The sequence below is a fragment of the Anser brachyrhynchus genome (assembly GCF_964034855.1).
Source record: "Anser brachyrhynchus genome assembly, chromosome: 19".
Taxonomy (NCBI): Eukaryota; Metazoa; Chordata; class Aves; order Anseriformes; family Anatidae; genus Anser; species Anser brachyrhynchus.
In genome coordinates this window covers 10,322,037-10,335,037 of record NC_137712.1, presented here as the reverse complement: position 1 = coordinate 10,335,037, position 13,001 = coordinate 10,322,037, and the positions used below count along the sequence as shown (strand labels likewise).

The 13,001-nt window shown below is 61.5% G+C and overlaps 1 protein-coding gene and 1 long non-coding RNA gene across 4 annotated transcripts; one reads left to right on the top strand and one right to left on the bottom strand.

The window, feature by feature from the left end:
- Positions 1 to 269: 269 nt before the first annotated feature.
- On the bottom strand, positions 270 to 2,275 carry LOC308180218. Its single transcript, XR_013940838.1, has 2 exons — positions 1,473 to 2,275; positions 270 to 757 (listed from the first exon to the last, which is right to left on the bottom strand). It is a non-coding gene; the product is annotated as an uncharacterized lncRNA (long non-coding RNA).
- On the top strand, positions 963 to 7,881 carry LOC308180214 (glutamine synthetase). 3 transcript variants are annotated; one of them, XM_080561432.1, is made up of 7 exons: positions 963 to 1,018; positions 2,660 to 2,835; positions 3,394 to 3,555; positions 4,728 to 4,874; positions 5,734 to 5,861; positions 6,790 to 6,989; positions 7,159 to 7,881. In XM_080561432.1, the coding sequence occupies exons 1-7, from the start codon at positions 978 to 980 to the stop codon at positions 7,478 to 7,480; spliced, it is 1,176 nt and encodes a 391-aa protein (XP_080417558.1). In that variant the 5' UTR covers positions 963 to 977; the 3' UTR covers positions 7,481 to 7,881. The 3 variants fall into 3 exon arrangements, with proteins under 3 accessions (XP_080417558.1, XP_080417560.1, XP_080417559.1); XM_080561434.1 differs by lacking the exon at positions 963 to 1,018 and adding an exon at positions 2,355 to 2,388; XM_080561433.1 differs by lacking the exon at positions 963 to 1,018 and adding an exon at positions 2,377 to 2,407.
- The last annotated feature ends 5,120 nt before the right edge of the window (positions 7,882 to 13,001 follow it).

Genomic DNA, 13,001 nt, shown 5'->3' with positions numbered 1-13,001 from the left:
GTATTTTTGAGCTTGCTGTGTATGCACTTTTGGGGTGTTTCTGGGCACATTCAGGAGGGAAAACCAGAGCTTTTGTTGGGCATAAAGTGAGGACGCGTGGACCTTGGCTGAACCCTGGCATTGCACAGCTCACCTGAAAGCATCACCACTGTGTTAGACCCATGCAACATGTGGGGGGCTCAGTGCTGGCTGCTCCTGGGGCCAGGTTTGTGTTGTTTTCCCAGGATGGGGGCTGTGGGTTCTTCCTCCTCGCCCCCAGCCGTGGAAGCGCAGCACCAGCCCCTTGCATCCCCCGTGGGCTCCAGTTCCCGTGCGGGAGCCTTGGCGCAGCCCAGCGTGGGCAGGGGAGCAGTGACACGGCCAGCACGCCCACGGCCACGCAGCCGCCTCGGGAACACCTCCGGGACCCCGCCTGGGCCGCACACCCAGGCACACGCTTCCTCCTGGGCTGCCGCCCTGTTCGTGACAATTTCCAGCCAGGAACGAGGAAACGTTTGGGCTTCGCAGCCAGATTTATGGATGTGTCCCCAAAGCACCCCGCCGAGGGAGGTGGCTGGTTCGGAGCCGCGTGCTTTGAGGGGCTCCTGCACAAAGTCCCTGCGTGTCACCCAGCACGGAGGGTGACACCGAGGAGCCCCGTGCCCTCTGCCACCGCCGCTCGGGTAACCTCGGGCACATCCCTGGGCGCTGACCTCCTTCCCCCGGGGCAGCACCAGTGGCGGGGCGGGTGACGTCCAGGTGCCGCTGATGTCACAACCTGGGGACCAAAATTGCTAATTAGGTTTTGCCTCTGTGTCTGTCGATCTCATTTCCTGGTGCTTGTGCAATCGCAGATGCTTTTGTGTGCCTTCCTGGTTGTTTATCTGCCTGCGGGAGCAAAACACCTCCAGAAGAAAACCAGAGCTGCGGGTGGGTGCCCGGCGAGGACGCGCAGGGGAGGGTTTGCTGCAAGAGGGCTTTTTAGCTGCCCTGGTGGCATGGAGATGTTTCACTGTTTTGCACAGAAACATTCCTGGGGGTGAGTCAGACAGCCGAAAGCATGAATCTGCCTGAGGTAGCAAAGCCCCGCACTGCTTCGGAGCCCGGGCATGTTTTAAAGCATTTTCTCCTCTTTTAAAATAGAAAAACAAGGAAGAGTATGGGGTTGTGGTGTGCTCCTGCAGCTCTGGCAGCTGGGACTTTTGGGGGTTTATTTGAAATCCTTCCCCTCCTCCCCCCAAAAAACACTATCGGGATTTGAGATAACGCCCGTGAGCTGCCAGCGCTGGCTGTTTGCGCCGCGGCCGCGCTCGTGCCGTCGGTGCGCTGGGGCGGTTTTGTTCTGCCTGCCGGGACAACGGGGAGCCCTGCAACGCCGTATCTTCGGCGAAGTAAAACGGCAGCGGCCTGTTTGATTAATCTAATTGAGATTTGGTTTCAGCTCGATAGCTGGAAGTCGCCGCTGTATTGGAGCAGTCGGCTCCAGCTCCCACCTGTTTGCTGGGTTCTTGCAGCTGACTGCGAGTCGGAGCAGAGCCACTGCTGCAGGCGGGCGGGTTTTGCTTCTGAAGGTCCTTAACGACTCTCTAGTGCTTGAAAATGTAGAATATTGTGTTTTAGCACAATGGTTTGTCCATGCAAGGGGCAGGACAGGATTCCTGGGGGGTATGGTCCTGGGGGGGCCGGGGAGGAGCGTGGCACCCACCGGGGCCCTCTGTCACAGCCTCCTGCCCTGGAGCGGGGCTGTGGGGCAAAATGCCGTCGGGACGACCCTACAGAAACAAACTGCCAGAAGGGAGGTGGTAGAAAAGAGTTTGAATAAACAGGATGCGTTATTTTTAAGGACGTAGAGCTGTCAGAGAGCACCCAAGGGAATGCTAGGGGGATGGCGAGGGCTCCGGAGGGGAAGATGGGTGAGGAGCGGAGGGGCAGGCGCTGAGCTCTGCTCCCTGGGGACAGCGACAGGACCCGAGGGGACGGCACGGAGCTGGGACAGGGGTGGTCAGGGTGGTGTTAGGGAGAGGTTCTGCACCCACAGGTGGTCCGGGGCTGGCACAGGCTGCCCGGGGACGTGGGCACGGCACCGGGCTGCTGGAGCTCAAGGAGCGTTTGGACAAAGCTCCAAGACACAGGGGCTGGTTTGGGGGGGTGCTGAGCAGAACCGGGGGCTGCACTCGGTGGTCCCGGGGCCGTTCTGCGCCCCACGGCTCCTCACCCAGCGCCCCCCGCCCCCCGAGCACCTCCCACACCCCGGAGCACCCCCCCAAAGCACCCCCCGGCCCTGCCCGCCTTCCCGGCAGGGGCCGGGTCCCCGCTCGGTGCCGCCCCCCCCGGGCGGAGCCGCCCCCGCGCCGCCCCCCCCCCGCCTATAAAGCGCGGCGGGCGCGGCCGGGGGCAGCGCCGGGGCCGGTGAGCGGCGGGGCCGCGGGTTCGAGTCCCGCGGGGGGCGGCAGCGCTGCGGGTGCAGCGCCGAGCACGGCGGGGAGATTTGGGGGGGGGGGGGGGGGGGCATTTGGAGGGGGGGGGACACGGGGAGCGAGGGGACCGGCTGGGGGTGACGGACAGCGGGGGGGCGCTTTGGCGGAGGGGCCGGCTGGAAAGTAAGAGAGGGCAAGGGGGGAAGAGGGGCAAAAGAAGGGGAAGAGGGGCGGCGGGGTGACGGCGCGCTCCCGTCCCGCAGGGCCGTCGCCATGTCGGTGTCGCACAGCTCCAGGCTGAACAAGCTGGTGCGGGAGCAGTACATGCGGCTGCCCCAGGGCGGGCAGGTGCAGGTCACCTACGTCTGGATCGACGGCAGCGGCGAGGGCGTGCGCTGCAAGAGCAGGACCCTCGACAAGGAGCCCAAGAGCATCGAAGGTAACGCCGCCGCCGCTCCCTCCTGACGGCGCCGAGCATCGCCGGGATAAAGTTTTGGGGCGCTTCGGGCGGTGGGAGGCAGTGCTCGCCTTCCTTGGTTGCGTGGCACCGGTGATACCCGCTGCAGCCGTCTCACGGGGTTATATAAAGTGGCAGTGTAAATATCCGGCTGCGAGGCTGCCGTTTGCCTAATCTGTAATCTGTCATCAGCGCTGGGTGGGAAGGGGAACGTGAGATCCTCGCCCCTGTCCACCGGGCAAACAGGCGTGGAGCCGGGCTGGCACCCAGCGCGGTGCGCGCCAGGCGTTGGCAGAGGGTGGCCGGCGGGGAGGAAAAGCTCCGGGGCTGATCCTGCCTGCGCCCCGATGGCACTGGGGTGGGTGAATGCACCGCTGCTCAGGGTTGTGCATGAAAACCTCGGTGGCTGTCATGGCACGGCGCTTGGTGCCCTCTTGTGTGCTCCATGCCGGGTCTAAGCCAGCAGCACCTCGCGCTATCCGTACGTGAGATACCTCCTCCCAACCCCGCTCTCCCCTTTGTCCCTCTCCCACCCCACAGATGTCCCCGAGTGGAATTTTGATGGCTCCAGCACAGCGCAGGCGGAGGGCTCCAACAGCGACATGTTCCTGGTGCCCGTCTGCATGTTCAGGGACCCTTTTTGCCTGGACCCCAACAAGCTGGTGCTGTGCGAAGTGCTCAAGTACAACAGGAAGCCTGCAGGTGAGCACCGGTATCGTTAATAACTACTAATCCCAGCCACCCCGCTATAACTCGGGGTGCCTCTCTCCAAGAAGACCGCTGGCACTGACGCTGCTCCTCGCCAACCTGCGCTGAGCTCTTGGCCTAAGGCTCCGAAATGCGAGCACTGGCAGAGGCGGGTGCGTGCAGGGACCTGTTGCAGCAGCTGCTGCGAAGGGCGAGGAGCAGAGCAGCGAGAGGCGGCTGCCGTCCTGCTCCCGTGCGGATAGGTGGCACGGGGTGGCCCAGGGTTTAATCCTGAGCACGCCCAGCCCCGCGGGGCCGTGCAAAGCATCAGTGCTCAGGCTTGTAAATAAGGGGAAACTGTAGGTGAGAAGCGGTGTTCAAAGCGCTCGGGGAGGGGAACAGCAGCTCGCTGTAATGCGCCGGCTTGGTGGCTGCTCGCCTTGTTGATGGCCGCAGGAAAGGAATGCGAAGGTGCTGGCGTGGCTTGGGGCGTCCTTTTGCAAACGCAAGGGCTTATCGCCAAGGGCAGAAGTCTGCAGTCCCGGTATCTGTCTGTCCATCTGATAAAGCCCAGGATGGAGGAGGGGATGCCTGGGGGGAAGGGTTTGGGTTGGGATCCTTGCCCGGCAGTGCTGCCTCTGCCGGAGCAAGGCTTAAAGCCAGCTCTGGGTGCTGGAGCCGGCAGCTTCCAGCCCTCCAGCTCCTCCCGGAGCGGGGCTGCATTGCCATTAAGGACCTCGTGTGACACGTTGTCCTGCTCCTGAGCCAGCCCAGCTGCTCCCAAAACCACGGGGCTGGAGGGAGATGAGGAATAAGCTGGGGATGGGAGCAGAGAAGTGGTGGGAGGTGGTCAGTCCCTGCTCCTAGATGTGCCGGGTGCCCCGGGGACGGGGCTGGGGATGTGTCCTGATGTCTCGGGAGGAAGACATGGGGCGGAGGCAGTGGTTTTGGGGGTAGTTTAATGAAACCTCCTGGGCCTGTGGCCTGATGCTGTGGGCATGCAGTGGCTCTGCAAGGAGGAACCTGGTGAGCAGAAGGCCCTGCAGGAAGGGGGATTCGCTCACCGCTTTCCCTGAGGCTTCTGCGGGAAATGCTCTGGGAGGTGGCTGAGACTTGAGTGGGATGGAGCTGAGCACGGTGGACGCATGCCCGCGGCGTGGGTCTGACCGGGACCTCCCTGCCCGCAGAGACCAACCTGAGGCACACCTGCAAGAAAGTCATGGACCTGGTGAAGGACAGCCACCCCTGGTTCGGGATGGAGCAGGAGTACACGCTGCTGGGCATCAACGGCCACCCCTACGGCTGGCCCGACAACGGCTTCCCCGGCCCGCAGGGTAAGTGCCTTCCTGCGAGCCCCAGCCCGAATGCTCACCGGGGGATGCTGCTGCTGATGTCCCTACCGGGGCAGCATCCCATCCTATCCCCATCCCATCCCACTGCTGGTGCTCGGGCACGTTTCCCCTTGTGGGAGCCAGGAGAAGGAGGGCTGGAGCTGTTTTGCCGACTGCCCCGTGGCTCACGTGAGCCGGCCGGCAGCGCCGCTCCCGCCGGAGCCCATTGCACAAACAGCTCTGGGCTGCACGACTTGTTTGTCAAGGGCTGGAGAACTCGGCCGGAAAAATCTCCCCGCGGCTGTTGGTGAAAGGACCGGCCGGGCGCTGCAGCGCACGAGGCTGAGCACCTCCTGGGAGAGGGCCAGGGGTTTCCCAACCCGACTTCTTCGCGTCGCAGGGACGGGCTGTTTGCAACATCTCCTTTCCCCTAAGCGGGGAGAAGATATCTTCTTCCTCTGATCTGCGTGAATGAGGAAGAGCGCTGTGAAACCACAGCCAGCTGACTGTTCTGGGCACGAACAATGCCAGCTGTTGGCAGAACAATCTCCAGAGCTTGAAGTGCTCAGAGGGTCAATGGGGTGCCCCGGGGCAGACCCAGCCAAGCTCTCCTTATCTCCTGGCTGCCTCCCAGTTGGCGTTACAAGTCCTGTTGAGCTGCAGAGATAAGGCCCAGGTTGCACAGATGGTCGCTCACTGCTCCCCTGAGTTGGGGTTGGTGGCCCGATGCGCCACGGATCCCCATTTGATCTCCGTAAATCCTCTGCAGCCGATGCTGGTCCCATTGCCTGGGGGTGGTGGGGGCACACTGCCGTTCCTCCCCAAAGCCTTATTTGTGTGGTGCCTTCTGTTTCCTTCCCAGGCCCCTATTACTGTGGGGTTGGAGCGGACAAGGTGTACGGGCGGGACATCGTGGAGTCCCACTACAAGGCTTGTCTCTACGCGGGGGTGAAGATCTGTGGCACCAACGCGGAGGTGATGCCCTCCCAGGTAGGTGCCCGTGGGGCTCAGAGGTGCTGACCACGAGGATGCTCCAGGTCTGCTTCTCCCAGACTTGTGCTCCCCATTTCTCCTTGGGGCTTCTCTGCTGTTGGGTCCCCAGTGATGGAAAGCGGTCAGTGGGGCTGAGCCAACCCTGCGGTGCCCAGCACAGCATCAGCGTGAGCCAGGGTGGGCTGCGGGAGCAGCAAGTGGAGCTGAGGGTGTCTGCGTCCTGCTCCTCTGCCCTAAGTGCTGGGAACCTCTTGTAGGACACAGCCTTGGGGTGGTTGGAGGGGATTTGGGTTTTTTAGGAGTTGACACAAGGGAGCCTCTGATTGCTTTATGCAGGCGGCCAGACTGGCCGACGGCAATTTGATTCTCCCGCTGATAAGCGGGGGTTTATCAGCAGCGGGGCTGAGACAGGCTTTTAAAGCCCCTGCTGTTTGCCCTGATCTTTTCAGGGTCCTCCTCGGCTGCCCCCAGCACCCCGCGCTCCGGCCGGGCCGTGCCAGCAGCTGCGGATGCGTCATCCCAGCTTAGTCACCAAGGGTGGCGCAACCCTGTCCCCAGGAAGGACTCGTGGGGACATCTTTAGTCCCGTGCCCAACTTGCAGGAGGATCTTACATGCCAGCAGCTCGAGCGCCAGCCTTGGAGCAGGGCGTGATACTTGTTTACTTCCATTTTGAGAAAAGCCCTCCGATTTTCTCTCCTTCGTTGTGAGCAGTTTATTCCCTTTTTTTTTTGGCGTGCAAAAGCTGTCCTGCTGCTTAACTCAATGCTCCCCATCTGGTCGCTGATTCCTGATGGGTGAATTATAAAGCTCAGCCATTCCCCACGCTGGCAGCTCTTGCGGGGGGGTGACAGGGACATGAGCTGCCCCACAGCTGAGGCACAAATCTCTCCCGTCCCCCCAACACATCTACTCTCCCCTTCCAGTGGGAATTTCAAGTGGGTCCGTGCGAAGGCATCGAGATGGGCGATCACCTCTGGATGGCTCGCTTCATCCTGCACCGCGTCTGCGAGGACTTCGGGGTGGTGGCCACTCTGGACCCCAAACCGATGACGGGCAACTGGAACGGGGCTGGCTGCCACACCAACTACAGCACCGAGGAGATGCGGAGGGACGGGGGTCTCAAGTGAGTCCCTGGGGGAGCCCTGGGCTGCACGCGGGAGGGTTGGGGCCACGCGCCGAGCCGGGGGGAGTGACTGATTTTAAAAGCACGTTGCCATGTGTGGTGGCCTGAGAGTGCCCCTGGGCTCTGCTGGTCCCTGTGCCAAACCTGACCCTGTCCTTGTCCCCCACAGACACATCGAAGCGGCCATCGAGAAGCTGAGCAAGCGGCACGACTACCACATCTGCGTCTACGACCCGCGGGGCGGCAGGGACAACTCCCGGCGGCTCACCGGCCACCACGAGACCTCCAACATCTTCGAGTTCTCCGCCGGCGTGGCCAACCGAGGCGCCAGCATCCGCATCCCGCGCCAGGTGGGCCAGGACGGCTTCGGCTACTTCGAGGACCGGCGGCCGGCGGCCAACTGCGACCCCTACGCGGTCACTGAGGCCATCATGAGGACCACGGTGCTCAACGAGACCGGCGTGGAGACCAAGGACTATGCCGACCACTGAGGCCGCGGGGTGGGTGGAGGTTTTCATGTCGACGCGAGCCGTGCCCGCACGGTGCCGTCGGCTGTCAGCTCAGACTCTTTAGGAAGCTCGCTTCTGGTTTTGTGAAATGTCGCCTTAGAAATTATATATATTTTATAGTGAGAGGGAGGGGCCCAACCTATTTTCTCAACCACTTTTTCTGGTTCCTGGTTTTAGGTCATCCTTGGGGAGTTTTTTAAGACTTGGATGGAATTTTTTTTTCCGATGGACTTTACACTGTGATGTACATAGATTCCTACGTGGAAGCTGCAGCTGCTGCTGTTTGCACCTGGGGTGGGTGGGTGCTTTTTTTCCCTGTATCTCTGTTGCAAGGAAAAGATAATAAATAATTTTCCTGGCTGTGTGGCAGCCGGGTTACGCTGCGGCGGGTGCATTTTTCTGTGGCTCCTCGAGCTCCGTGCAGGATTTAATTGGGGTCTTGCTGATGAGTTGCTGCTTCTGGGGCCGGGGAGCGCAGGAGCTGAGATGCTGGAGGCACCTTGGGCAGGTTTTAGCCCTGAAACGGGGAGGGTCTCCCCCAGCTGCCGGGGCCGCCCTGCCCCATTTGCCGGCGGCCGAAAGGCCATCTCCCTGCGTCGTGATCCCCGCAAGGCAAACAGAGCGGCGCAGCCTGAGCAAACAGCGGCCGGGGCAGCAGCTGGCGGGCGTTTACACAGGGCGTGCGCCGCTGAGTCAGCACCGGGCACGGCGGGTGGGCGGCCAGCACGGGCGGGGGGATTTTGAACCTGGTTTTGCCTTTACCTACGCAGGGATGAGCCCCAGTTGAGGACCCCAGGTCCCTCCTGCTGGTCACGGTGCTGCCAGAGTGAGCTGGGGGTGCTGCTGCGACCTGGACACATGAGCAGCTGGGTGCCCTTGGTGTCTCTGAGCCACTCACGATTAATGTAGCCCGGTCCCCACACTAAGAGGGACAAATTTTCCTTCCAGAAATTGCCAGTCACAGCTTTTAGTCGTCTTCATCAAAATCACAATGCTGCCTCGTTTTCCTCTCGTTTCTGTGGTGTCTTTAACGGGCGATGTGAGCACTGGGACAGCGACTGCTGCCCGCAGCTGGAAAATCAATGAAGAGCTAAATGTGGAGCAGGAAGATGCTCGTGTTCCTTTCCCTGGCTGTACCAGCGCCTCTAAGTGCAGTGCCGCGCGGCTAAATCTGGGGAAGCGCATCAATCCGCATTGCCAAGCGCCTTTAGCACAGCGCCGCGTGGGACCCGGCCCGGCGCTTTGTGCCTGTTCCAGGTCTCAGCTGCGGGTCTCACGCTGCGATTCCCCTCTGCTGGAGCAGCCTCCCCTGGGGTAGGACTGGGGGGCTCCAGGGACTCCCCGAGCCACAGCCGGGGCTGTTCCCGGAGCTGGGGCCAGCCCTGGCCGCTGCTCGCAGGGGTTGCTGCAGCTGCTCTGTGCGCCGATGGTGCTCCAATGCCTTCTTGCTCTCCTTTGCCAAAACACAGATCTCGCTGGTCCTTTTTGAGGTCAAAATGGGTCAAAGCCCGTATTTGTTTTTTTTTCCTAAAGCAGGAGGATTTCCACTCACAGGGCCAGCACCAAAGGGGAAACAAGGACACGTGCGTGTTCCTACAAGAGCCGTTGTTACAGTTCGCTGTGCCTGCTGCTGTTGGAGGCGAGCTGTGGGGCTCGGCTGCGGGGCAGGCACTGGGGACGGATCCAGCCCTGGGAATGGGCCGGGACGCACCCAGCACCACCCAGTGCTCCCCAACAGACCACGATAGGTGGCGGCAATGGGGGACCCCAAGGCAAAACCCAACCCAGGATGGGGCTGCTGGGGCTGCCGGGGTTTTCCAGGGGCTCGGCTTTGCTTTGTGGGGATCTTCACCCTCCGGGGCTTTCCCCAAAAAGCCGGGCCGGGCCTCATCCTGCACAGCCCGCGGCCGGGCGCTAGCGCTGCCTGGGGGTTTGCTGCCCTCAGCAGGCTCCGGGGCGAACGGCAGCGAGAGCAGCCCCGGGACAGCCCCAAAAGCCCACCAGCACCCAAGCCGGCATTTCCACCCCAGCGGCCAAAAAAAGAACAAAAGCAAAAAACAACCCCAAAAACAGAAAAGCAACCCCCAAAAACAAAGCAACAAACAACAAAACCCCCAAAACAAAACCACCCCCCTTTGGGGCTCATCCCATACGCGTCCCAGGAGCCGGGCGCTGCCCAGGGCTCTGCGGGGTCACCCCAGCAGCCGGCACCCGGCAGCACTGCCCAGGGGACCCTGCAGCTCCCAGCTTTCCATGGCTGCCGAGGCCGTTAGGCTGATTTCAGGCGAGGCCTTCAGGGTTGTTTTTTATTCCGGTAATAAAAAGGACATCAGAACCGCAATTCCGACCCTAACAATCGCGTTACTCAAAGCCGCTGGGCAGAAGCGGGGAGTTCTGGGTAGAACGAAGACCTAAACCGAAATGTCAATAATAACTTTTTTCCCTCTCCTTGTCTTCCAGCCTGCACAATCCGCTTGAGTCTCTCTATCTTAATGAGCATTAAAATGGTTTCAAATTAGATCTATGGAAAATTGAACTTTATTCCCTCGGAACTTCAGTCTGGCCTTTAAAAGCCGGCGTTAATAGTTGGGTTTCGTGTAAGAGCATCTCTGATCTCAGAAGCTCTCAGCCTGGGCGGGAGGCACCAGCACCAGCAATTCTCCGCTGCGGAAACGCAGCCACAAGCCGAGGGGGACGCACAGCACCCAGTGGCACCCAGCACACCACGAGATGAAATTGGGCAGGGGCTTGGCTGGGGATGTTTGGTCCCAGCCCCACGCTTGTTCTGGTGCAAGCCCTGCTCCTTCTGGCTGGCTTTGCACCAAGCTTTTGGCTCTGTTTGGTCCCTAAAATAGGGAAGAGGATGAAGAGCCCTCAGGGTGTGCCTCATTCGGGGAGGTGCCCCCTTGGGGACACCCCGGGTTGTGTCTGGCCACGATGGCGATGCAGCCCCGCAGAGCTTGTCCAGCCTGTGACCAACTGCGTGGCCCTGTCACTGCTAAAAACCGAGTGGGGAAGGGGCGGCGGCGGCTGCTGGAGACCTGACGTGCCCTCGCTGCTGGGAAGATTCAGCACTCAGGCTTTCCAGGAAAGCTGTTTCCACGGCAGGGCACCGGGACCAGATGGGTGTCCCCCAAAGCAAGGGGGGCTCAGCACTGGGGGAGGGCGATAGACACATATGCCGCAAATGCACCTCCCGTCTGCTCTGTGCTCATGGGGTGTCCACGGAGCAGCCTCCACAAATGGGCCCTCAGCGAGCTGCTGCTGCTCACCCCAGCACCCCCCAGGCACCCGGTGCTAGCGGAGGGTCCGCGGGGCCAGGTGAGCTGCCCAAAGCCCCCTGCGAGCTGCAGGCTGGGGGCTGCAGGGGTGCTGGGTGGGGGCAGGAGCTGCATAAGGCCACTAATGGGCTTTGGTGGCCCCAACCGGCCCCAGCTGGGACCCCCACCCACAGGGGCTCCATTTAAGCTCAGCCAGGGGCACTGATCCTTGCCTGAGCTGCCTTGGGGGTGTGCTGGTCTTTGGATGAAGCCTTGGTCATCCAGACCCTGACCTGTAGGTTGGGTTCCCAGCCTGACCTTGGGCCTGTCTCATCCCTAGACCTGCCGGAAGGTCTCCAGGCTGTGCCTGACCCTGGCTGCCTTTGCCGGGCCTGGGTTGCAGATTGGCTTCAGTTTGGATTTGTGTTTTTGTGGGGAATTTGCTGATGGTCTGGGCTCTCGGTTGGACGTTTCTAGCATCTCTGGGCCTGCCACATCTGGAGGCAGACACCTAGGACCACGGCTGGGAGACCCTGCCCTGAGGCTGTGGTGTCCCTGATGGGCCTTGCTGTGCCCCAATAGGTGGGGTGGAGGGCTGGGGCGGCTCTGCAAGAGGCTGTAGGAGGAAGCACAGTGCTGGAAGAGGTGGGCTGTGGGGTACGGGTGTCCCTGGGTGGTGCCCCCTGGGGTGGGGTAGGAGGATCCCCTCCATGGTGCCCCTTGCAGTGCTCCCTGATGCCTCTCCATGGTGAGGTCCCCGGAGGGTGGTGGCACCCCCAGCTGGGTGCCTGGTGTGTGTGAGGAGCGCTGTGCTGCGCAGGGGTTTGCTTGTGTGCTCGGGCTGGGACCCTGCTGCTGGTTTCTCAGGCTCTGCTCACTGTGGGGACCCTGCACCCATGGGTGTCAGGCTCCTGACCGACAGCGGTCTCTGTTTTGCTGCCAGGTCTGTGTCTGGCTGAAGGCTGCTGTGGTTGTGGCTGTGGTGTCTGCTGAGCTTAGGAGAGGGAAACGAGAACCTTGAACTTCCCCTCACTGCCACAAGTATGTGGCTTGGGGCCAGTGCAGTGACCATCACTGTAGGGCTGGGGTGCGATGCGTGGTGACACCTCACACCGGTACCCATGTGAGGAGCTGGGGACACCACGGTGTGTCCCCACCAGAGAAGTCCTTTCCCCATGCATGGGGACAGGCAGTGGCAGGCTGGGGCCAGAGTCCAGTTTCTTTTTCAGTCCTCATTTCCTGCAGAGATGCAAGGCTGGTAATGGGATGCTGTGAGCAGGAACACATCTGAAGGGGACAATGAGATGCAAATGCTGTATTTTATTTTTTAAGCCCATTTCATTTATGCAGTTTATGCAGGTGCTGGGGTTGCAGCAAGGAAGGCAAGTGGTGGGATTTTAACACTTGCCAAGGGAGGGGAGCTGTAGTGGTCTGTAGACAGGCAGGTGGCTGCTGGAGACAGGGCTCAAACCCAAATGAAGTGACTTCGGGTGCTGCTCTAGGCCTGGGCACCGTGATGCTGTGAATCCAACACTCTTGTTGGCCTTGATTCCCCCCTGCAGCAGGTGTGTGGGCTGGCTTGGCTGCACCAGTGGCTGAAATGTGAATGCACACTGGGCCGGAGGAGGACTTAATCTAGGACACAGACCCAAGTCATGCTTGGGGTGTTTCCACCTCGCCCACGTGCTCCCGGGCCATGCTGTTACCTGGCTCCTGGCTGCTGTGACCCAGGCACACAACATCCTTCCCTCCCTGCCCTCAGCCAAGGGTGCCAGGGCTCATCACACGAGCCCTGCAGTGCCCAGGGGTTCCTCTTTCCATGTTCCCACCCTTCTGGGGAAGGGACAGGCTACCAGGCCCTGCACGAAGATCACCGCTGGTCTGCTCCAAGCTGCCTTTCCGGGGGACTGGTTGTTCAAGGAGCTGGTTCCCTGAGGCATCTGAGCGGTGTCTCTCCCTAGAGCTGTCACGCACTGCTCTGTCCTCTGCTTGTGCCCCCCCCCAGGCAGGGCTTCTGGTTTTCCCCATACAGCCCAACAAAAGGGCCACGAAGCTGCTGGCTGCAGAAGCATCCGTGCTGCCTGCTCGCTCGGTGAAGGTGGGCTGCGGGCCTCAGCGGCTTGTCGAGGTGGGACCTCACCTCCTCACCGGTGGGACCGAGCCGCCAGCTCGTCTGGCAGCGTCATGGGCTGGCAGGGGATGTCCCTTGTCATGGCTGCGGCAAGGTGGAGCAGTGCTGGGAG